At 39.1% G+C, this 26,125-nt stretch overlaps 2 protein-coding genes across 3 annotated transcripts in view; both read left to right on the forward strand.

Annotated features, from left to right (window-relative positions):
* The first annotated feature begins 4,139 nt into the window (after nucleotides 1-4,139).
* Nucleotides 4,140-11,023, forward strand: septin5b (septin 5b). Of its 2 annotated transcripts, XM_057320658.1 has the most exons (11): nucleotides 4,142-4,339; nucleotides 6,142-6,232; nucleotides 6,334-6,420; nucleotides 6,523-6,646; nucleotides 8,304-8,438; nucleotides 8,745-8,862; nucleotides 8,935-9,036; nucleotides 9,429-9,525; nucleotides 9,631-9,766; nucleotides 9,839-9,941; nucleotides 10,075-11,020. In XM_057320658.1, the coding sequence occupies exons 2-11, from the start codon at nucleotides 6,223-6,225 to the stop codon at nucleotides 10,135-10,137; spliced, it is 975 nt and encodes a 324-aa protein (XP_057176641.1). In that variant the 5' UTR covers nucleotides 4,142-4,339; nucleotides 6,142-6,222; the 3' UTR covers nucleotides 10,138-11,020. The 2 variants fall into 2 exon arrangements, with proteins under 2 accessions (XP_057176642.1, XP_057176641.1); XM_057320659.1 differs by lacking the exon at nucleotides 8,304-8,438 and having other exon boundaries at nucleotides 4,140-4,339; nucleotides 10,075-11,023.
* A 390-nt stretch (nucleotides 11,024-11,413) lies between these two features.
* Nucleotides 11,414-26,125, forward strand: part of mctp1b (multiple C2 domains, transmembrane 1b) — a 29,647-nt gene continuing 14,935 nt past the window's right edge. Inside the window, exons 1-5 of the mRNA XM_057320464.1 lie at nucleotides 11,414-12,707; nucleotides 18,088-18,187; nucleotides 18,440-18,582; nucleotides 18,660-18,739; nucleotides 19,372-19,495. Coding sequence (XP_057176447.1) covers nucleotides 12,291-12,707; nucleotides 18,088-18,187; nucleotides 18,440-18,582; nucleotides 18,660-18,739; nucleotides 19,372-19,495 — 864 coding nt within the window. The 5' untranslated portion in view covers nucleotides 11,414-12,290. The remainder of the gene's footprint in view (nucleotides 12,708-18,087; nucleotides 18,188-18,439; nucleotides 18,583-18,659; nucleotides 18,740-19,371; nucleotides 19,496-26,125) is intronic.

Consider the following 26,125-nt stretch of genomic DNA (forward strand, 5'->3'; position numbering starts at 1 on the left):
TTTCTGGAAAACAGTGCGAGTTATATTTGTTGAATGTACAGTAGTAATATATTTAACATTTAATATACAAGATGTAGTTGTGTCTGGATTATAAACTGAATTTGAAAGAATTATACAGTTTGTCTGACAAAAAATAACACAACACAAAGTTTACCCAAACATTCAAAACTCTATTCAACCTTTGATTTATTTACTGTCAGCTTTGCGTTTTATGCTTTTGTTTGTATGTTAAAAGTTAGTCGTATTTTGCCTTTTTGCCAAATGATCATCAAATAAATACCATAGAAGTTTAGCGTGTTGTCAATTTGGTATCTTCCTCACATTTATGTTTCGGAGGGCTCATTAAATGGACAGATATACTCTTAAAAACAAAGGTGCTTCACGATGCCACAGAAGAACCGTTTATTGTCTAAGTGCTTCCACAAAAGGTTCTTTGAGGCCAAAAAGGTTCTTCAAATGATAAAAAGGCAAGAAATAGATGGTTCTTTAAAGAATCTTTGACTGAATGGTTCTTTGTGGACGCAGAAATGATTCTTCTATGGCATCGCTGTGAACAAGCTTAGAAGCATCTTTACTTTTAAGAGTGCACACTCACATTACTTTCAACCACTTTCACTTTGCTTTCTTCATTATTTGACTAGTTAAAGAGTAAGAGAAGTGTTCATAACGAACAAAAGCTTTTCTAAACAACAAAACAATATTTTGAAAAACTTCCCATAAACAGCAGAATCCACCGTGAAACCTAAATCATAGTTTTATTGCTTTAAAAACACATCAAGTCAATTCTCCGATGTTCCAGCACTGACACTTTTCCCACTAACATCTCTTCTAAATGAAAGTGAATGTAGAGAATTCACCGCCAGCATTCAGTCCACCACGTTGCTCCGGACTCCACCCGTCATGTTTCAATTGTTCATCACGAGCAGAGAAACAAGGAAACAGCTTGTACAGAACAATAAACCTTTCCTGCGGCGTACCAGCCATCTTTACCACAGCGCTGCCGAGACGCTGGATTCCCCTCTAATGAGCTATTGTACAGATGCCCATGTGTTCCTCACATGCCCGTTTCCCAACAAAACACATTGTGTTGAGAAACCTGCCAGACCCACGTGTGACCGCCAAGCATCCTGTGGTGTTTCTCAGAGAAAACCTCTTCTTCAGATGCTCCCAACCGGAAGAAATGAGGCAGCTGGCAGGAATCCAGAACATTCTGCCTCATGCTTACATCATTTTCATTACCCTACAATCCAAAACGTGCAATGAGACCGCAACAGTGTCTCAGATGATGGTGTTTCCAAGAACGAGTGTCAATACAACTCAAACAGGACCGAGTTTTTATTAGTTATTCATGTCTTACTGAAATACACATTAAGTAAGTCAATTATGAATTGCTCCACACCGTGTAAAACAAACATCTCAAAACATGCAGATAACATGTTAAGGAAAGGCGCGGCGAATCCAAATGGGTGATAAAATGTCTCTATTTCCTCTGTTTGGTTGTGAGGTTTGCACATTCAATGACCTCCAGGGCGAGAGAAACTCTACTGTTTGTCAACACTGAACGCAGGAAAGTGGAATGACATCAGAGCCATAATGCCAATTAAGAAACTGAACTGGAATGTAGCCCAACCACTGACACCGGAAAGGACAACAATGCTTGTGTGTTTGCCAAGCGGTTCTAATGTGCTTGTTCAAATCCGTGTCCATTAATGATGTCTAATAACACACAACACATTACAGCACAGGAAGGTGAGCGTGATTTTCCCAGCATTATTTCACTCCTGCTTGCCCCATGTTCAGCGTTGGCCGCCGTGTCAATGCTTGCGAGCAGCACTGCCCTTGTCTGTAATGCTTTGGTTTCACAGGACCTTTGTTTTAAACCACAGACATTCTGATGAAGCGACCTAAACGGGAATAAACCACCACCCCAGCATTTACAGCATCACCTGTGTTTATCAACAGTGCTTATGACTAACATCACCGGTACTAAAGAAACTCAATTAAAGTTCTTATTTACAACGCCTTCATATCCAGATCATATTTCTTTTATTTTAGCAGGCCTACGTTTAAATGCAATTTTGTTTTTGGTTACTTTGGTTTAGGCATTCGGTTTTCTGTCAAAACAAGACTTAGGAAAAAGTAGAAAGCTGTAGGGTTAAAAAATGGCATCATACACGATGTTATGGTTTATTTTGTCCAAAAAAACCTACCATAAACACAGAGGAATCTGACAGTAACATTGCCCGCTGTGATAACAGTGAGCTCTGGGTTTTCTGGATAAACGTCACATAAGCGTTTACATTTCTTAACCGATTTCATTTAAACACGCAGGCGGAAACAGTTATTTATATATATTTCTACACGCGGCAAGTGTACAGTATAGCCTACTACGTTTGTGAAGTGCACTGTAAAGACAGCACTACTAACAATACACATACTGTACACTGTAACAGCTTAAAATAGAACACAACCAGATTGCAAAGTTATGCACGTCACTGTGGGGGGGCTTGTTGGTTGTGGTTCGGGGCGTTTCATTTGTTGGGACTGTGTGGATCTGGTCTGGTTGGTCTTGTTTTGTGGTCGATGTCGGACAACAGAGGAATAAAGTTAATTATGCCATTACTACTTTTCCCTGGTTGTTCCTCTGTTGTCTGTTGTTGATCGCGGAATGAGACCGGGTTGGACCTGCACGGTTTCGGCGGGTGGGGCTTCCTGGGTCGCGGCTCGTGGGCTCTCCCTGTTCTTCGTGGACGTTGCTCGGTGGCTTTGGTCGGGGTCACTGAGTGCAGCCATGACACGTCAGAGGAGATCTGGCCCTCCCGGCTGAGCCTGGTTTCTCCCGAGGTTTTTTTTTTCTCCATTATTCAGCATTGGAGTTTGGGTTCCTCGCCACAGCAGAGCAGTGCAGTGTTGGCTTGCTCACCGGGAGACTGCATTTATTTATTCATTTATTTATTAGATATTATTTATTATAATGATCTTGCTTGGTCTATAAACACCATGCACTGTGCTGTGTTTTACCTTTCTGTGTTTTTCTTATTTGCTCCTGTAAAGCTGCTTTGGAACAATGCACATTGTGAAAAGCGCTATATAAATAAAATTGAATTGAATTGAACTTCACGCACTGCCACGAGCATCTTTTATTCAAAACTGTATCATTTTAACATTGTGTCAGTAGTTTCTGGAGAGATGCATAGTTGCATACATAAATAGTTGTTTATTGTTTATAGGGGTATGCCATTGTAAAAAAATTGGGTCACCTTGTGGAAAGGGAAGGCAGCTCATATTTTATCAACCCACATTCATCGGTTTGCTTAAACATTTCTCACAAGCGGAGTTAAAATGTCAGTGGGTTATTTTGATGTGTTTTGAAAGTAAATAAAACGCCCCATTTCGAGTACAGGAACAAATGTCTATAGGCTGAGTTTCCTGGGCATTATTTACCAGCCACTCTCTCACTATTGTGTTGCTCTCCGGACATCTTTCTTTGTGTGCTCTCTGTCACGAAAATCACCATACACGCGTGCCCTGTAATTTGCGGATAAACTCATGAAGGCTGTCAGAGCACGAGGAGCGTTTAGGACTATGACGTTACACTGCCACCCTGCGGCTTTGGGTTTATAGAGCAGCTTATATCGGTTGACGACTGGAAAAATAGAGTTTATTCTAATGTACACGTTCAAAATAAATAATTTAATAGATAGAAAAAATATTATTTATAAATTAATAAAGCAATTTAAATATTTTTGTTTAAAAGTCTTTACTAATCGCTGCATTTAATTCGGTGATACCTTCCAACAAAAGGCTCATATTTGGTATAATTAAAGCTTGTATGCATTTATTATAGTTTTCAAAACAGGTAGAACAAATTTTCAATTTGAAAACGACACAATGGTTTCAGTCAGATCCTTCACATCCGGCTCCGTTTTTATTCCAGCGGTTCCCGCAGCAGCAATACGAATCCTACTATGGTGAAGCCGCAATCATGAATATTAATTACATAACGCCGCCGTGCGTGATGACGTCTAATCTATAACCGTCCAATGGTGAAGGCTGAAGTCATGAATGTTAATCGCCCAGCCTTCTCCATAGTATGAGAGATAATTCGGCATCGTGAAAGCTGGAGTAATGACGAGCAGCGGCAGGTTCAAGAGTCGGCCGGTGAAATCAGGTAAAACGGATCAGATATTACGAGCGTGCGGCTGATTTTTCAGCAATATTAAATTAAGTAAATGTCATTTATTTGTTGCACAAATCTCGCTGGTTTTTCCCGTCGCTCTCATGGGCGTCTGCATCCGCGCCTGCTCCGGGCATCTCCATAACAACAGAGGATGGAGAGGTGAGCGCAGTTTTTACCCATTAATCATCATTTCTATCAGTTTAACTTTGGTTGGTTTAAATCTGTGATCTCAGAGCAAATATATTTCTGGGTCAGTGTGCTGGATGGGACACACCATGACGCTCGTGCAGTGCATGTGTTTATCTATTTGTGTTTAGTTTAATAATATGTCATATTTTTTCCTGTGTTTTAGCGGACATGTAAGGATATCTGTGTCTTTCCATTCATTTCACGGGTGTTGAGCATTTCAGAGATAGGCTACACGGAAACTGATCTTTATAATGCCTAAATTCAGCATCCCTCTCTGCTGTCCCACTTTTCAGCGCGATCTCTGGTTAAACGTCACGCAGCAGTGGTGTAAACAGAACAAAAGATGTTGAAATTGGGCCAGAAGAATCTGATTCATTACAAGTCAGCTAATTATATACATTTAATTTCAAAATTTTGTTTAATGATATGGATGATTATCACAAAGATAATTTCATATTTTATTTCAGAATCATAAATGAGAATTTTTTTGTCTAAAGAAAATTAGATGATGTCTTATGTAAATAAGCGTAAATTATAGCAGTGCAACATATAGTATCTTAATGCATAACAATGTGATGTATATAGATTTTGTGAGGCATTTTGAAAATGAGACTTTGGTGGTGAAATGCTTTTAAAAGCCTTCATGTGAATGACCCATATACTGTTTAATAGGCACTGTTTAATGTTTGACTCTTTATTTTGTACATTTGATATACTTGTATGCACTGTCCCAGATCATGTGAAAATGTGCACTTGGGTTTGTGCACCCGAGGGTGAACTGTCAGTCTGTGGTGTGTAGACTAAAGGCTGTAAAGCGCAGAAACCTTCCTTTCGTTTCTTGTGCTGTTTGTCTGTGATCGCCCACAAATAAATTCACAGTTTCCAGGAGCTGGGACTACGGCCAGAGCATTAAAGCAAAATCTGCTGTGATGCCTCAGGGTGAGGATAAGACTCTCTCTTAGAGATACAGAGAAACGTTTTTCAAGTCTCTGACACAAAGCCAAGCAGGAGAATTTATTGTATTTGAGTGAAATTGGGTTGCTATGCTGTTGCTAGGTTGTCCTGAGTGGTTTTAGTTCATTGCTAGATCATTGCTTGGTGGTTGCTAACTGGACAAGAGCTCACCTCACATATTTATCCTTCATGACCCGAACACTCTTTCATTAACTCACACCGCATCATTCAGCCACACCCAGCATGTAAACCAGTGACACTGTCACACATAACACACAATCTGAGTAAGAGGAAATAATGAATTTTGGGCATATTTGTGACAGAGAGGTTTATGCGCACTCTCAAAATATCCGTAAAAGTAGGGCACAATATACTGTATTTCTGTATTCATACTTTAAAATTTGCACTGCTTTAAATTACATTTTAGCATTCACGGAAATAAAGGAAAACGTACTGGTTATTTTCTGACAGTACTTTTCACTGGGTTTTTTTGTGTGTAAGAGTGTGCATGATGTAATATTGTAAATGAGGATGTTGTGTGTGTTCTTCATTGAGGCCTTCTGCTCCGACACACTCTCTCCGAATAATGAAACATGACAGGAATTCTGGGAACGGCCTACTAATGTAGCGTGTGTGACATACATCCCTACCTCAGAGGTTTGGGGGTGGGAAGCTCGGATGAATTTTTATCCCTTCAGTTATGTCAGGATGCGGTTTGGTCCGGTTTTTTGCATACAGCGCAGGTGTTTTGTTTGGGAAAGCAATGTGGCAAATTTTGCATTTAATGATTCAAATGTAATCTTATACCTGTATTTCAGGAGAAAGAGTACGTCGGCTTCGCCACCCTCCCGAATCAGGTTCACAGGAAGTCGGTGAAGAAAGGCTTCGACTTCACGCTCATGGTGGCAGGTGATGTTTTCTTATCATAAAGCCTGTGTATCGATAAATACACTAAGAACAGAAATGAATACGAATAGGAGATATTTCAAAGCTGTGTTTTACTGTTTCAGGCGAGTCTGGTTTAGGAAAGTCCACACTGATCAACAGCCTGTTCCTCACAGATCTGTACAAAGACAGAAAACTACTGAACGCTGAAGGTGTGTATCTGCTAAACAAATTCACAGACATCTTGATTTGACAAAGCAAGCGTTGATGAACTCTTCATCTGATCTTCATGTGTGTGTGTGTATTGTTTCTAGAACGCATTAGTCAGACGGTGGAGATCATCAAACACACTGTTGACATCGAGGAGAAAGGTGTTAAACTGAAACTGACCATTGTGGACACGCCGGGTTTTGGAGACGCCGTCAATAACACAGAGTGGTGTGTACATACAGGTTTATCATATACAACTGATATTAAAGTAACATTCTGGGTTCATCCAAAAATGAAAAATCTGTCATCATTTACTACTTATAGTTCTTTTAAACCTGTATAAATTTCTTTGTTCCAATAAATACAGAGAAAATTGTTTGGAAGAATGTTAGCGATTTTCAGTTCTGGTACATAATCCACTACCACAGTAGGAAAACAATATTGTCTCTTTTTGTTCTGTTGAACACATTTTGAAGAATTTAGGAAAACAAGAGTTCTCGGGCACCTTCGACTACCATTTAATTCTTCCTACTATGGTAGTCAATGATGTCCCGGAACTGAAAATGACTCACATTCTTCCAAATGTCTTTCTTTGTGTTCATCGGAACAAAGTAATTTATACAGGTATTAAATTACATGAGCGTGAGTAAATTATGACAGAATTTTCATTTTTGGATGCACTGTCCCTTTAAATACAGTGAAATTGATGTTTTGTGTTGTTTACACTTACAATAGAAGTTTGTAAATTATTTAGATTAGACTACGTTGCTGGATGATCTAATTATTTAGCTTTTATCCTTCATGTTTGTGTAAAGTCTTTAAAAATAACTAACCAAAATAAACACTGCAAAAAATGAATTTCTTACTAAGCAGTTGTGTCTTGTTTTCGAGGAAAAATATCAAAAAAAAATCTTAAATCTAGATACATTTACTTGACAAGGAAAGTGAGGTTCGATATTTTGTCTTGTTTTATGAAAGGAAATATATAAAAATTAAGTAAGTTTTTGTTTAAAACAAGCAAAAAAATCTGCCAATGGGGTAAACAATGTTGAATTTAGTTTTCACAAAACAGGACAAAATATTTGAGGTCACTTTCCTTGTCAAGTAAATGTATCTTGATGTATATGTTAAAGCGACCCTAACACACGCGGTTTCTGCCATTAATCTCGAGTACCTATAGAGTAGTGTTGCATACTTCGTGTCTTCGAAAAGTATTTAGTTTGATCACATTTATAAAAGACAGATACAGCTGTAGGATTATTTCTGAAAGCATACGGCGCGTGCGGGGGGGAGGGGGAGGCTGAACTAAAGCACGTGCGCACCCATTGCCAACAAAACACAGACATCAGTTTCACTCACCGCATGCGGTTCATGTCCGGCATCTTTTAGCGCTGGGACGGCTCCATATATCAGTTTCAAACCATCTCCAAATCCAGCGTTATATCCACCGCTTATATAACATTCATCACCCAAATGCAGCGAACAAACAAACATCTTAACTTCTCTCTCTCCTGCACACAAGTGAAAGTGACGTCTGCGCATACATGCTCCTTCTCCTGCTCTCCTTGCTGCCGCGTGCTTTTCCGGGAGAATTGTCCAATAAGGGACTAAGAAAAATTGTTACGAAACAGTTTTATATGTTCGAAAAAAACTTTCCTAAACCTGTCCGATCGCTGGGGGAGTGTATCGAGCACAGAAATACTACGTCATACGCTCAACTCGTTTTTTGACAAGTTGACCACGTTAAGCATGAGAACATTGTAAAGAAGTCAGAATGCATGACACACCGTTGCAGCACCCCTTTCACTAGAAAACAAGACAAAAATGTTTAGTAAGAAATTCATTTTTTCATAGTAATTATTGGAATTTTGATGTCATTTGTAAGTTGGAAGGCCATCACGGATTACATCGAGCAACAGTTTGAGCAGTATTTCCGGGATGAAAGTGGACTGAACAGGAAGAATATTCAGGATAACCGCGTCCACTGTTGCCTGTACTTCATTCCTCCATTTGGACACGGGTAACGAAGCCATGCTGAACGTGCAGAGCTAAGATTAATGTTATTGGTGGCTTAAGGACATGTATTCAAACCCCTGTGACATTGTAATATAATAAGGATAATAATAAAAAACAAACAGACAGACAATGGACAGAGATGAGTTTTTAATTAGCATTCAAATTCTGAACTTCAGCAGGTCTGCGATCACATTACATGACACATATTTACATTAAAACATACAGATGGAAAGTAAAAATGCAAACGCACACCAAAGTAAATAAATGACTTTAGATTGACAGGATAACCCCGTCTGTTCACTCCTCTCAGTTTGCGGCCCGTGGACGTGGAGTTTATGAAAGCTCTCCAGGACAAGGTCAACGTGATTCCGCTCATTTCCAAGGCTGACTGTCTGACGCCAGCGGAGATGAAGAAGATGAAGGACAGGGTAAAGAGCATTCACACACGTTCTGCTCGTCCTTGCTGTCACACGCAAATAAATGTCATCCTTCTGTTCAAGGTGAGAGAAGAGATTGAGAAGTTTGGAATCAAAGTGTATCAGTTTCCAGACTGTGATTCTGATGAGGACGAAGAGATGAAACAACAGGACCGAGAGCTGAAGGTTCGTCTTGCTGGTTTAAAAGAGCAATCACACGAGATCTCTTTAATGTCGCAGTTATTCCTCCCAGACGTCGGTGAGATTAAACAAAGAGCAAATGAAAACGTGTGAGAAAAATCTGAAATGTGTCTGTCATTAGAGTTTCAGAAGAGATCTCAGATTTGTCTCGTCTGCAATCAAAAGTCGATTTTATTGAAGATCTTAATATGACCTCAAACATTTCTCATCAAATACAGATTATCTTCATTTACACCTCCACACTCTTCATGGGTTTCAAAAATCTTCTTCGATTCTCTTTTAGGAGAAACCTCTGAGACTAAAATGATACTGAGCAATTACATTTAATTCTGTATATGTAGACAGTTATATTGAGAAGCAGACATGTTTTGTTTTAGGAGAGCGCTCCATTTGCTGTGATCGGCAGCAACACAACAGTGGAGGTTAAAGGTCAGCGGATGAGAGGGAGACTGTACCCCTGGGGCATTGTGGAAGGTCAGTACAGTCCCGCGTGTACATGTCGAGAACACGGCCGTGTTTCGCACCTTTCATTGCTCATACATGACTCGATGCAGTAAAGATGTTTTTGTGTTCGTGCAGTGGAGAATCAGTCTCACTGTGATTTTGTCAAGCTGAGGAACATGCTGATTCGCTCTCACATGCACGACCTGAAGGACATCACGTGTGACGTGCACTATGAAAACTACAGAGCTCAGTGCATACAGCAGATGACAAGGTAGAGCTCGGGTTCCTCTGTGGAACGCAAACGGAGTAGATTAATACTGAAGTTGAGTTTTGTTTTTGCCAGCAAACTGACCCAGGACAGCCGTGTGGAGAGCCCCGTCCCTATCCTCCCACTGTCCACTCCTGACGTAGAGACGGAAAAACTGATCAAGATGAAGGATGAAGAGGTCAGCTGCCCCGTCTCATCATACATATATATGTTTTACATAAACCGTTTGATAAAGTGGAAATTGATTTTCATGACAACATTAACATTTATCGCATCTGAAATATGAACAATAATTGATGTCAAATTCACAGTTGCGGAGAATGCAAGAGATGCTTCAGAAAATGCAGCAGCAGATGCATGAGCAGGACCTGTGAGCAGAAATAACCCGAACTTCACCATCACAAGCTGACACCACAACACGCTAACAACACGCTGAATGACACGCAATGAACACGAGACAGACGCGAAACACAGTGTTTGATTTAAACAGGGTCTAGTGCATCTAAAAACGCTTTATAAGATGAAAAATGAATTCAAGCTCAAACATTTGTGATCTGTTTTAATTGTTTTCACACTTTGTACAGAATGTGATATTTTACACGTTGTAGACATGACAAGTGTTAGAATTGTTCTCTCTGCGCTAATCGTTTATCGTCGACACATTTTTGTGACACCTTTCAAACCAAATTTTTGTACTTTTAGAAATGTGTGTGTGTGAATGTGCAGACGTGTTTAAAATAGAGCTCAGAGTGTTTGGGTGTTTCCCCCCCACATTAAGTACAACAGGTTTACACACTTAATAATGAACAAAAGCACTGCGACTCCTTTTAACGCGTTTATATATTTCTTTCTAACACCTTCTTTGCATTATTTATTCGTTCAGAGCACCCTTTAAGTTGTGAATTTTGCCGTACAAGTTGCCAAGTGTTATGATGCTTTGCAAATTGATCCAACTTTTGTCTGCTCTCTTTTATAGATTGCACTGAATACTTTCTGACAATTTTGTATTATTCTGATGATATTACACCACTAACAGTATAAAAAGAAAAACATGAATATTCTCAATATTTAGCACTACTATGTAACAAATTGGAAAAACATATCAGACCATCTCTAACAGTGTTTGTTATAATGCATGCATTGACAACTTGATATGACCTGCACTGTATTACATTTATATTGAGACATTTAGCGGATGCTTTTATCTAAAGTGACTTACAGGAGTGAGGAAAATAATAAAGTGATTCATATCCAGGCAATAATATGAGACGTGCTATACCAGAATTGTTTTAGAGACTCTGACTGAGATTCCCACAAGCATGAAACATTCACCCTCATCATACATCACTTATACAAGCCTTTAAGAGATAATGTACTGACAGAAATGTGCGTTTCTTTACTCTTTCCAATGTTTCTTAACATAACACTTTATTTTAATTATTCTTAGTTTGTTAAAGGTGGCACTTACAATGTGCTAATGTGTAATGTTCTAGATTCAATCAATTTAATACTCACGATATATAACGTGTCCCCTACAATGTTCTGTAGTGTTAACTATAGTGAAATGATCAAATGTAGGAGTCATATAATATATATATATATATAATATTGACTATGCAATTTAATATTTACAAACTACAGTTTACTGTAGTAAGTTTTAATTAATAAAATTATACAGGATGAATAAACCTGTCGCCAACGATCGCGGACTCTTATGTCGCCGGAAATGGGCCGTTTTATCGCTAGCCACATTTCCGGTTTTTAGTTGCAAACTGCATTAAAGCCCAAATAACCCAACAAATGATATTATTTAAAATATTTTTCTGCACGGTAAATTGGTTGAATGTATTGTTTTTCAGATTATAGGCTGTACATCTAGTCCAAACGTGTTCTTGTGATTCAACCTAATGTTACGTTGTGCATCATTTGTTACGTAGATGAGATCATAAACATAGAAACAAACAACCCGTCGAAGAAAACAATACAGACTCTCATGGTTTCCATTAGACTTCCCATTATGATCCATAAACTATTTACCATTAAACCAATATAAAACTCTTGTAGGTGTAGCTATTTTGTGTCTTAATGCAGTATGGTGTTCTATTGGTTCCCATGACATCCCACCAAAAGAACCTAACACGTTACCCGTAGCGGCCCACACGTCCCGCAGACCATTATAGTTTGAAGTAAAACCAATACAGTTCCTATTACAACCATTAGATCCAACCGAACGTGATGCTTTCAGCAGGGAAATCTAACATCACGAGTTAAAAGGTCGTGCGTGGATGAGATGAGCAGCCTATCCAGTGTGTGACTGTGTCATTTATAAAGCCACGAACGCTTGCAGATGTGCACGAAACCTTCATCGCATCTCATCGCGGTACTTCCGGATGAAGCGCGTTTTTCACACGCGACATGTTCAGCCGAGCGCACGAGCGTAAGTAAATACCGTTTGCATCGGTTTGCATGTGTTTAACTTTACCACAGTCACACACACAGACGTACAGACACCGGACCGGGTGACAGGATGGAGGAGAAACTGGACATGGACGTTAACAAGTCTCGGAGCTTCAGGAAATCCATCCATGCCAAACTCACATCCAGCCCCAAAACGCGCAAGAAAGAGCGCAAACAGGACAGCGGCTTTTGGATCTTCAAAAAGAAACGAACGAACGGTTTGGAGCGGGGAATGTCTTCCTCACAGCCCAACCTGACGACCGCGGTGGCGGCTGACGGCGAGAGGTCGCGCTGCGGCACGCCGGAGCAGAGTGCGTGCAGAGCGGCCGCGGAGGCAGCATCATCATCACCGCTCGGTGCAGAGATCCAGAGCCCCGCTTCCAAACCCACCATATCGAGTTTCGTGCATAAAACCGTCCCGCAGGAGCCTGAACTGACCGCGGATGCTGTCGAGGATGTTCATGAGGAACAGACGGAAGAAATCGCGGTAAGATGATTTATGAGATGAGTCACCTGTTACTGCAGTGCATCAGAGGTGATGTGCATGCTTTGTGCCATCTGTAGTATTCACTAGAGTTAACTGTAGTAACATCCCTACATACTGTAGTGCTTTTGAACTGTACCCTATTCAAAATCAAAGTGTACTACACTATTTACTACAATTCACTGTAGTTAATGCTGCGTGATACTATACATTAACAACGTGTAGTCGGCATTGTAATAACATACTGCAATTGACCATATCCTAAAGTACACTACAGTATTTTTTCATGTGGGATACACTCAGGATTTATTTGTTTATCATGCACACCATTACACTTGAGTAATAGTGCATTTCTTATCGATATTTTATTACTGTAGGCTTCTCCGGGCTTTTAAAAACGAGTATGGGGTATTTTTGAACTTGTTTTTTAATCTCTTTGTGTTAAAACAGAATCTTTTATTGTGCGTATTTTTGATTAACAACAGGCACAACTAACCAAATGGGGTTTTGAAAACATGTTAGTGATTTATTCTGATGATGCTCTTCTACAGTCGGCTCATGCCTCAGTGTTTATAAACTCTCATCTTCATGTTGCTTTTATACATCAGAAGCTCAGGAATAAGACAAATCCTTGTGTGGCGTGCGCACACGTGAATTTCTTTACACGTTTTCATTATTTGATATATGCCACACCAAAGTTGACCTGAAACAGGTGTCTCTGTGCATCGCGATTTTGCCATTTGTACATGCAAAGTATAGTGTTTGCATAGTCAAACTCATTTCAGAGTCCCACAAGGACGTGTTTTACCAGCTTGAGATTTCCATATTTCACTTGTTTTCAGGTAAAGAGATTTTTCTTTTAAACCCTGCGACGTTTGATCACAATGCCCAACGGTTTATACAGGTTGTTAGTTGTTTACACGACTGAACCTGACGTGTGTGACAAGCGACCTGTTAGAAGAGGAACACACAGTTGAACGTGTCGCGCGATCAGTGCATCCCAGAGCCGTTGAATATGAGAGTTACGACACCGTGTGTCTCGCCGCCGTGTGGTCACGTGGTTCATGGAGCGCTCAGTAGTTCCAATCAAATCCGTGCTGTCAACCTATTTCAATTGATTTTAGCGGGACAGATAACAGCAACTGTATTTGCATAATTTTTGCTAAATATATTAGCACATTGTGTACACTAGTTGACTTCATTTATAGCAGCATTTTGTCTGGGGAGTAATATGAATATAAGATCTATGAATAAAAGACATATGAATCAGAATCAGAAAGAGCTTTATTGCCAAGTATGTTTGCACATACAAGGAATTTGTTTTGGTGACAGGAGCATCCAGAACACAGAAACAGCAACAACAGTACACAGAGACCATAACACAATAGAATACAGTACACAATGATTTAAATAAGGGCCTATGGGTATAAACAATTAAGAAATACAATACAATAAACATAAGATAAAGATATAGAGAGTAAAGCTATGTGTGTATGTAAATATGTACAAGTAAAAAATAAGAATAGACTATTGTAGTACAAGGTATGTGCTATATACAGCAGAATGAATGAAATATAATTGACAGAAAAAGTTGTTAAAAATAGATATACAATAGATATATAGATAAATAGATAATAGAAAAACATTGAACTGTTCAAGAGGTAGATGGCCTGAGGGAAGAAGCTGTTTTTGTGTCTGGTTGTTTTGGTGCTCAGTGCTCTGTAGCGCCGACCAGACGGCAGCGTTGTGAAGAGATGATGGCTTGGATGTGAGACGTCCAGGGGTCCCTTTTTTATACATGAATATAAGATATGTCTGCCAACTGGTTAAAATGTATAAACATGCTGTTATTTCACCAACTGTACAGCAAATGCGTTTGGGAGCCACTGAAATGACTGGGCTTCAGTGCAGTGTTTGGAACTATAGAGCAGTGGTTCTCAATCTTTTCAGACCGAGCACCTCCTTTAATAAAATGAGCTGTTCCTAGAACCACCTAATGAGCGCCATAGAAACATCACATGAATAAGCACTCACATTAATACACCTCTTTACACCTCGTCCTCCGATTCGAATGTATTATTAGTAATAAAAACACTTCTTATTTACCAGCTGAGCTATTTGAAACTAAAGAATATGTTTTTCCATGTTTGTCAAGTTAGTCAGCAGTAACGGTGAACACAAAACACTTGTGAACAGGGCTCTGGAAATGACTCTTATGGGGGATTTATTGACTTTGTGGGGACTTGCAGAAACACTACAAACTGATATTAAAGACAAACAATGTGGAAAGAATATTTAACACAGAAGATCAATAAATATACGGACACCTAACGTCAAGAGAACAGCTGTATGTACAAACAAAGACTCGCGCTTTACTGCAGCGGCTCTTGTCAAAGCGACGCGCGCGCTTCATTGATTTAACCTCGAGTAGACGCAGACGCGTGTTGAATTAGAGCTTCACAGCAATAACAACAACAGCGCTTCTAGTGCAGACATACACAAGAAACGTCATTTCCACGCAGCTCGTCGGAAGAGAGAGAGGCACTCACAAGCGCATGTCCGCTCCCGCTCTGGGTTTGAGCTGCCCGTCACGCGCCTGAGTTACATCCACCAATGAGAAATAAGCAATCATTCATACAACTATTTTAAAATTGCATATAGCCTGAGATGTATTCCATATTTAGCAATCATGTATTAAACATTTGAAATTGTATTTAAAACACGAAATGTAAATTAATATAGTTTTCTGTCGTGTCACGTACCACCGGGTTCTCTTCAAGTACCACACAGTTTGAGAAGCACTGCTATAGAGGGTATGCATTGACATCACTTTCCCATGTGAACATGTCGGGACACGCTCCCCTGGGTGGCAAAACGCCTGAGGAGAATAGGGGAAGCAAAGAAACCGGACTAAAACACGCAATTATTTGCTGAATTAACAAGCTGCTGGACTCGACGGTGATCCTTTCGACTTCTCTATCTAATGTGTTCATGGAGTAAAGTGACAACACCTCTTTTGGTCGCTCCATGACGCTCCATTCCTTATTCCAACGGACGTCTGTGGGAGTGTCGTAACTCTGTTTTTCAATGGCTCTGAGGATCTTAAAGTCAAGCAAACACTAGCTGAGACCCTGCAGCAGTGGATCATACACGAGCTCGTGTCTCTGCGTATCCAGACATGAGGAATAGTTCTACAGAGGCGTCTGAGAGGTTTTGTGGTTGGGTTTCTGGGGAAGGGCCTCGGTAAGGTTGAAGAATTTAAAGACAACGGCACGACGGCTTTTATGGATCAGCAGCTCTTTTTCTTGTCAGTGTGTGTTGTTGCGTTGTATTAAAATGTTGTTTGTGTTTATTCTCTTTACAATTAAAGGTTTGTTTGTAAACCTTTTTTTCTACCAAGGGGGGGGGGGGTCATTAAGAGCAAACACAGGAGATCTCTTCACCTTTCAGCAATGCCATAATAAAAGAACCATTTTTGGTTCTTACCTTTCTATCATCTGAAGAACCATTTTTAAAGGTTGTGTGTGTGTGGGAAGGGTAAACCCTACGGTATGGGGACAAAATGTCCCCACAAAGATGGCAATATCCAAAATCCTTGTCCTTGTGGGGACATTGTTTGGTCCCCATGAGGAAACAAGCTTATAAATCATAGAGAATGAACTTTTGTGTAAATGTAAAAGAGCAGACAGTTGTGTGTGATTGTTAGGGTTAGGGGGAGGGAATATGAGATACAGTTTGTACAGTATAAACACCATTGTGTCTATGGAATGTCCCCATAAAACATGGAAACCCAACATGTGTGTGTGTGTGTGTGTTCATGTTTGTATATCCCGGTGGGGACCTAAACCTGAATGCACACCAACACATGGGGACTCGTGTCACCGTGGGGACCAAAATGGAGGTCCTCATGGGCACAAAAGCTAATAAATTGTACAGAACAATATTTTTTACAAATCTAAAAATGCAAAAAGTGTTCTATGATCTTTAGGTTTAGGGATAGGGTTAGGGATAGGGGATAGAATATACAGTTTGTACAGTATAAAAACATTACGCCTATGGACTGTCCCCACGGGGATAGTCAACCAAAGCCTGTGTGTGTGTGCGTGTGTGTGTGTGTGTGTGCGTGTGCACGCTAAACTGTGGTGACAGCACTTTAAAAGGAAAAGTGACAACAGAAGACAGTTTTAGAGCGACGTCTGCGGCCGCGACACTGCTGACAACATAACACACGCACGACACACAAACATTCACGTGTTACTCTCGGAGAGCAAACATTTACACGGATCACACGCACAAACACATTTCACGTCTGTGACCTCATCACACTGCAGGCCAGGCAAGAGGAAGTAGAACTTTCAGATGGAGATGAACAACAGGAAGCTGTCAGATATTCTGTGGTTCCGTGAATGAGATGAAACGGGTTAAATAGCAGCTGTAGGATATCTAGAGAAAGACTTTGCTTTCGGGAAAGCCCCTCTACTTCTCTGCATACAGGTGATGTTTGTTTGTGGTGTTTCCTCATTTTCCCCGAAAGATGTTTGCCGCTAGTCAACACTTTGAATGAGCTCCTTTATATTTACACATCTGACAGATGCTTTCATTCTAGTGACTCACGGCGCATTTCATTTATACCTTTCTTTATGTGTGTTCCCTGACCAAATGACTACAACAAAACCAACACATAAGCAAATCATAAAGTGAGTTTGGTGGAGTATTGTGTCAGCAATTTTTATTTTATTTTTTATTGATCAAATATTATAACGTACAAATGCAAATCTGTCACATAGATGTAACGAAACAACAACAACAGCCAGGGGAGATAATGAAGGGAAAAGAGACTTAGATAAAATAAACAGAGGTAAATAAACAAAAAATGTATATATATATATATATATATATATATAATAAAAAAAGACTGCAAGTAAACTACATTTGTAAAATAAAATATAAAACCAGGACTAAAGCTAATGGGGAATTGTAAACAAGATAAAGTTTTCCCTGCTTTGATATTCTTCGATACAGAAAGCGTTGTAATGTATTGATTAAATTTGTTCATAAAAACCTTGAATAAAGGCTTATGATTCAAAAACTTACATTTATGTATATGAAATTTTGCTGGTAATATCAATACACTTTTCAAGTAAAATTCCTTTTTTAGGTTTTTCTCTATATTGATAATGCCAAATAAAACATCTTTCCGATGTAAACAAAGATGCGAATACACAAAATCAACAATATATCTACCAAAGCTCTTCCAAAAAACTCTAGTAGTTACAATCCCAGAACAGATGTAGAGTAGATTCATCGTGTGCATTACAGAAAACACACTTCATGTCAATATCAGGTTGTCAGATTTGTGATCGATGTTTTGTGTTTTCTGCAGGACATGAACAACACACAACCGTCACTGCCCGCTTTAACAATGTACCAACTGGACATCGTGTTGAAAAGAGGCAATAATCTGGCCATCCGAGACCGAGGCGGTAAGATCAGCATCTCTCAAATGAAAGTCTTAACTGAAACCAAATTGCCCCGACACATCTTAAAATATGTCACTGCCGTTGTTGTGTCTGAAGATGCACACCAGTGATGTTGTTCTCTAAGGCCTTTTCATCAAAGCAACTTAAATATCCTGATTTAACTACGAGTTAGTCCTTGTCTGTGAATTGTATGTGTATTTGAGAGCATGCGTTTCATTGTTTTGTTGTGCATTTGTGCTGTTTTTTATATTTCAGGAACAAGTGACCCATATGTGAAATTCAAAATAGGCGGTAAAGAAGTTTTCCGCAGTAAAACAATCCACAAGAACCTGAACCCGGTGTGGGATGAGCGTGTTTGTCTGATCGTAGACAATTTACAAGAGCCTCTTTATATTAAGGTAATAAACAAGTGTTTACTATAGTACATAAGAAGTCAACGGCACACAACGATGAAACTTGTTTTTCTCTGTTTCAGGTGTTTGATTATGATTTTGGCCTGCAGGATGATTTCATGGGCTCGGCATACCTGTACCTTGATTCTCTGGAGCTCCACAGGTGCTAACGTGTTTATTTATGAAGTGCTTTTGCCATCCTAGTAAAAGTAATGTTCACATAATTGACAGAATCTTACAGAAACACTACACATAGATACTATATTATAAACACATTAATATTGGGCTGTCAAATGATTAATGGCATCCAGAATAGAAGTTTGTGCCTGTGCACTGGGCATATTCATTTTGTAGTTGTAATCACATACACATACACATACATGCATATATATTTAGGAAATATTTGCATGCATTTATTTATATTTACCAATCATTTAAATGATATAAATGTAATACACAGTATGCGTGTGTGTATGTTTTATAAAACAAGTTAAACACAAACTTTCATTCTGGATGCGATTAATCCTTCCACACTTTTAATTCATATACATATACGCATACACAAAAGTTAGTGGACTGAAATATTTCTCACGATCTCATGATTTGAAGGTACATTATGAAACGGCTTGGGTTTAGTTTATTTTACTTCAATTAAAATGTTGAAGAATTATGAAGAAAAATCTGCCAATATGCATCTCAAGAAGCTCTTGGTTAAATGACAGAAGATCATTTCTGTCAAATCTACACGAAGACTGGCGACACTGTTTTGAGAAGAGATGTGACTGTGTCCTGCAGGACTCTTGATGTGCGCTTGGATCTTCAGGATCCTCACAGTCGTGATCAGGATCTGGGATCTCTGGAGCTGGTGGTCTCTGTGTTCCCCAGAGGAGCGCTGGATAAAGAAGTCCTCAAACTGACGGTACCATCCGCTTTTCAAAAGAATTGATGTTCCAGCGTTGCATAACAGAATTTTAATCAAATCTTAAACTTTGAAAATGTTTTTGGTTTAAAGTCTTTATTTGGGGGGCCACGAAGCGATGCACACTCCACACACAACAAAAACGTTTGAGAACCTAAAGCATCTGAACACATGAAGGATGAATTCTGTCCCTTGTGGTTTGGTTTATTGTGTAACTGAATTGAAAAACTAAGCAGTTTAGAAGTACTACACACACTCAAAGCTTTGATGTAAACTGCAGTGATGGTGTGTGATTGTGTTGCTATGGTAATAATGATGGTACATCTGAGCTGCATAATTGATGAAATGACCTTGCCGTTAGAATCCTGCTGTACTGTACCAGACAGAAAACATCCCAACATTCACAATGTGTACCTGCCGCAGAAAGAACACCATCTCCCCATATTCCCATTCATGAGTAGTTTTTATTGACTGTTCAACATTGTTTCTGCTTCTTAAAGACGTAGATCACCGACAGCCATTGAGTTCTCTCGTGATCATTTTACTCTCGGGCATCTTTTTAAGTCTTTGGGACTGGAGAGAATTAAAGTAGATCTGCCGCTGGGACCATGAGAATAGAAACTGAGAATGTGCTCAGATGTTGTTCTGATGGATGATGAGTTGATGAGTCGTGTATTCATTCATTCATTCATCATGTTCTGTAAGCCAAGCGCTTTCAGCTGTTTTTCCTTCATTTATTGTGAACGTTGTTATGACTATAATGTGGTCACAAGTTAAGTCTGCTTCTTAGAATAATAAGATGGACATGTAAGACCAGTGTAAGAAGTTCATGCATGTGATGTGGCCACAGGCTTTGTGTATGTTGGGGTCTGATATGTTTGGATAGGAACAGATAGATGACACGCTAGTGAAACAGACAGCAGATGGTCGTCAGCATCTGAAGCGGTCACTATAGCAACAGTTGATGATATCTGATGAAAATCTTTTGTTTGTAAAGTGTTTACAGGTGAAGTGAATCATATCTGAACACTAACAAAACTGAACGGAATAACAACATTCTTTCAGCTTCTGTTTTTTTTGTCAATTCATGAAGTTTAAGTAGTGTCATAATTTGTGTGTTGTGTTGTGTTGTGTTGTGTGATGATGTGATGTGTAATGTCATGTTGTGTGATGATGTGATGTTGTGTGTTGTGTTGTGTTGTGTTGTGGCATGTGTGTGTTGTGTTGTGTGATGATGTGATGTGTAACATCATGTTGTGTGATGATGTGAAGATGTGATGTGTAACGTCATGTTGTGTGATGATGTGATGTTGTGTGTTGTGTTGTGTGATGATGTGATGTGTAATGTCATGTTGTGTGATGATGTGATGTTGTGTGTTGTGTTGTGTTGTGTTGTGGCATGTGTGTGTTGTGTTGTGTGATGATGTGATGTGTAACATCATGTTGTGTGATGATGTGAAGATGTGATGTGTAACGTCATGTTGTGTGATGATGTGATGTTGTGTGTTGTGTTGTGTGATGATGTGATGTGTAATGTCATGTTGTGTGATGATGTGATGTTGTGTGTTGTGTTGTGTTGTGTTGTGTTGTGGCATGTGTGTGTTGTGATGACAGACAGAGGCTTCAATTCCGCGAGTAGGCTACAGTTTGCAAAACTGTGCGAACGGATTGCGAAAGCGTGGGCACAGATTATGAATTTGTGGGTACAGATTTCAAAAACTGAGGGGACGGTTTACAAAACCGAAAGCACGGATTGTAAACTCGTGGGTACAGTTTATTAATCCGAAAGCACGGTTTTGTAAACTGTGGGAACAGTTTTAGAATCTGTTGAGTACGGATTTTTAAACTGAGGGAACGAATTACAAAACTGTGGCCACGGATTTGCGGGTCTTGTTTTTTTTTTCTCCGAGGGGTGACCAGACGGGCTCCGCAGAATGACATTTGGAGTGAAGAGATGAGCAAAATGATAGAGCAGATTCCCAGCTAACAATTTTTGGTTCTCCAGGAAAGTTTTCTTTACGGAAATAGAACGTTCGTTTCTGGTCCCCATAACGTTCTGGGAACGTTCCCTGAACGTTATAGCATAAAATATTTTTCTCGGGTCCGTTTGGCCTCACTACACGTCAGTATACATCCATGCTGTGTTTTTATCCATCGCTTGTTTAATCTAATTAAAATAAGTAAAATACATCATCCCACACAATATGGAGGATGAAATCAATGCATTAGATTATTCTTTTAGCCTAATAATTGCTTTTTCATTACTTAAGTAGCCTAATTTTCGATTTAAACGGCACAGTGTATCATTTCTAATAAAACCACACTGTGTGTAGACCTACCTCAACATCAGACCTATAGATATTGAAATAAAATGACCAATGACTTCAGCACAATTTTTAAAGCAGATTTTTATTGACAGAAGAATAAACATTTAATTATCTTCAGGCTAACAATATTCTTGTCTCACCACAGAAGAGTAGCGCAGCTCCGTCTTTAGATATAACAATCAAAAGCCCTGAGTTTCAGTCCTTTCATCATGGTCTGTTGATTTAGATGTGTCAAATCAATAGAAAATCACGAAAATATAAGTTTACTCTCAAATCTGTACGTTTTTAAATAAAAAATAAAATGAATAAACTGCTAAACTAAGTTAGTGGGTGAGGTAAAACGAAATGACCGTTAATTTTTAAATGACGGGAGTGCGCGGCAGAGTGGAGAATGCACGTGCTCGAGCGTACACGCATACTGTAACAGACAACCACACTAAAGAAATACACATGGATATATATGATTGTTTTTTCATTTAGCTTAACTAGTTTATTATTTTCAGCCATTAAAGGGCATATTTAATAATTTCATTTGGTCAGTATAACATATGTTAATGTGATTTCTGTATTGCACGTGTCACTGACGTTTACCAGTTTTGACTGTTTACCATTAAAAAAGAACCAAAAAAGAACCATCAGGGAACGTTATTTTCTGGTTGCAAAATAATAACCAAAAGAGAACCATCAGGTAACGTTATTTTCTGGTTACTTTCTGGTTGCAAAAAATAACCAATAAATATAACCACCAGGGAACGTTATTTTCTGGTTATTTTTAAAAAAACCAGCCTGCAACGTTCTGGGGACGTTATTTTCTAGTTGCAAAAAAATAAAACCTGAAAAGAACGTTCTTTTTTGGTTCCCAAAAAAGAACCAAAAGGGAACCAAAAACTAACGTTAGGGGAACGTTCTGTGTTTGCTGGGTTGCTACAATCATCTCAGACCGCTTTCAAAATGTTACTTTTTGATCAATAGAGTTAATATCCCCCCTTGGAATGACAGTAACAGAAGAAGTATAGTGGAAAAAACACATTATGGGACAGATAAAAAAGAATTACTCCTGGCATTTCCAGCCACAAATTGGGAAACTTAATGAAGCTCATTAAAACATGTTTTACTACAACGCACAAAGGCCATTAGCTGTCTGTGATTTATTCATAGCACTCAAGGACTATAAATATGGAAATGGCTTTTGACTTTCTTTGTGAGGAAAAATAGGTGAAGGCTGTAGGCACTGTAACAACAAACGTCACATAGCTCAAATAATAATTAAATGAAATCAAAATAATATTTTTGTTCAGAAATTACATATACGGATATACAGGTTATTCTCTGTTTCTCTGACGTGTTTATTAAGGCAACAGTTATGAATGAGTACAAATCTTAATGCTACAGCATATAATAATATTCAAGAGAATTGTACGCTTCTAATTGTATAGCAACAGTTTGGACATGGCCCTTTTCTATCCCAACATGACAATTTGTCTGTGCACTAAGCAAGGTTCAAAAGAGATTCAGTCTAGTGCGAAAGAACTTTACTGATGTGCATAAAGCCCAGACCTGAACCCAGCTAAACACCTTTGAGCCAAACCCATCAATGACTTGTATACAGTGCTACAGTCATTTCAGAACAGAAAAACACCCTTTCCACCCAAAGATAGAAGCTAAATTCTTTAATATGGTATTGTAGGGTATAGCATTATTAGTTGTTTCGATTGGAATTAATGGAATAGATAAACATGTTTAAAAAAAGGGGCGTCCCAATATCCATATAGTGTATATCAAGGGGTGAGGACCAGAAGGGCGTAAGTGACATTTTGGGTGAAATGGAGATATATATATCAAATGAAAGCCCTCTATGAGCTTTTTCTACTGCCAAAATGACACAAGTGAAATCTTAATCAATTTGGAGTTATTCATTAGAAGCCAAAAGACTTATCACTGAACTTAAGCCAGTTGGTGCCAAAAGGGCGTAACTGCATTTTAGAGAAAAGCCTGTGTGTGGCAGATGATTCAAAATGGCTGAAACATAGGTGCCAGAGCCATTGAAAAACAGAGTTGCAACACTCCCATAGACGTCCGTTGGAAGAATGGAATGGAAGTAACTCGTGTCACGGAGTGACCAATAGTTCCAAACACTGCACTGAAGCCTATTCATTTCAATGTCTCCCAAACGCATTCGCTGTACAGTTGGTGAAATAACGGCATGTTTATACATTTTAACGAGTTGGCGGGCATATATTATATTCATAGATCTTAGGCGGCGATTACACCACTGCGCTTTCCTTTAAAAACGCATAACTCTTGATACGGTTAAGCCTGGCGTTTACACTACTCTGGAGTTTTCGACTCGGAGACTTTTGGAAACGCTGCAGACCCCGTTTAGTTAAAAAACTCCTTGGTTGCGTTTCTGTGTAAATGGACGAAAACAGAGACTTTAGAATACGCAGACATGGTCCCAGCCAACATTTTTTTGGGGGGGCCAATGTAGGCCCCATATGGGCTTGAGGCATGGGCCCCAAGTGGGTTTGTCCACGGGTTCCATGTCGGCCCTATGTGAATTAGCCCATATGAATCCTACGCAGAATCTGAGTGGGGCCCATGTGGGACCCAAGTGGGCAACATGCATAAGGCCCATATTGGTCCCACCTTATAAAGCCCATGTGGATTAAACCATAAGGCCCTGTATGTTTAATGGAGGATCCCTGCATAGTGTATACTTGAGTGGTTCTAGATGATGTTTTTTGAGGTTTCCTACCTGGACAGTACAATTTTTGTTATTGCTAAATTGTAATTGACCTTTTCCATTCTTATGCTCTACCAAATACAATGCAATTTTTACTGATTAAATGATAACTGCAGCATTTGGATGTTGCTTTCTTAGATGTTAGTCTTCAAAATGAATAATCTACTACTTTATAATTTGCCTGTACATCATGAACATAATTGGTGCATTCTGAAAATGAAAAACACATGGATGTTCAATATCAAATTTATTATAATTTTCTGATCCTTAACACAGAATATTTAACTCAACCTTAAAAACAGTCTTAAATGTTAAATTCATTAAAAATAGTTTGATAGATTTCAGATTAGAAAGGGTACTTTAAACTCAACTGAACGAAAAATATTTTGAAAGCTTAAACTGCTGACAGTCTGATGTTTTGTGCCAGACTGCGTTAAGGGCTCTTTTTCCACCCCTGTCTCGTGCTCCAGTGGTTTCAGTCCACACCTGTAACAGAAGAACACAAACACAGTTATTTGATATGTCCAGCATCACATAGTTTACAGCACAAATGAGTAATCTACATGCTATCAATTTAATGTCAAACAATTAAAAAATGCATCACCTCACAATAACAGATAACAACGATAGCGCGGGCTGCATAAATCTGGTCTCAGAACAGATTACAATTTATGTCCTAATGTTACATCGTTTCTGACATCATCCTTTTGAGCTTTAGACGTCTGAGGAATTGAAAAAAGAATGGCATTAAATGGTTAAATATCGTAAATTAGTGTCACTCGTCAAAGGCTGTGGTAAAGTCAATTCAATTTTACCTCAGGTGGAAAAATGGCAGGCTTACAAAATGCAAAGGAAAATGACGGTCAAAACAGGGTTCCCGGTGCTTGATAACACGGATAACAAAAACATGCTTAAGAAAATATGAATTTTACCTTCTTATTTTTGATTATTTCCTGTCCCGACTCGATAAACCAGCGCTCCACTGCTCTGCCAAAGATATCCTTCCGCCGATAGAGAAACTCCTCTGTAGTTTGATTTATTTATTTGATTTAAATCATAGCTGTCATTTAAACATTAAACATTTTCAACAAAAGAACATTTAATTATGTGATATAAGAAAAATCTACCAAAACTCAGGAGAACTACTTTGTCAAGTGGAACAAAGTGTTCTCGGTCAGGGGTGTGCTCGACTCCATGCATCACCTGCGCAAAGCAATCGGGTTATGACATCAAGATACTGCGACATCGTTTCTAGGCAAGTGCTTCCTGATCGATCTCGCGGTAGTGTGACGTGAGCTGGTCGGTCTGCGCAGCTAAGTACGAAGTCGAAAGTATCTCATTGAGCAAGAACGTCGCTTGTGAGACTCAACTCAACTCAACTCAACTCAACTTTATTTATATAGCGCTTTTACAATTTTCATTGTTACAAAGCAGCTGTACATGAGACACATTGACTACAAGCAAAACAATCAAAGTTGTACCTGCAAAAACAAGAAAAGGTTGAAAACACAGAAGACAGACACACCCACACACAAAACACTCCACACACACAACACGCAC

The sequence above is a fragment of the Triplophysa rosa genome, linkage group LG22 (genome assembly GCF_024868665.1).
Source record: "Triplophysa rosa linkage group LG22, Trosa_1v2, whole genome shotgun sequence".
NCBI classification, from domain to species: domain Eukaryota; kingdom Metazoa; phylum Chordata; class Actinopteri; order Cypriniformes; family Nemacheilidae; genus Triplophysa; species Triplophysa rosa.

Bases quoted from the DNA above. Each gene is read 5' to 3' on its own strand.
- septin5b (XM_057320658.1), top strand. The intron at 9,526-9,630 runs GTCAGTACAGTC...GTGTTCGTGCAG, and splicing joins CCCCTGGGGCATTGTGGAAG to TGGAGAATCAGTCTCACTGT. The intron at 9,767-9,838 runs GTAGAGCTCGGG...TGTTTTTGCCAG, and splicing joins TGCATACAGCAGATGACAAG to CAAACTGACCCAGGACAGCC.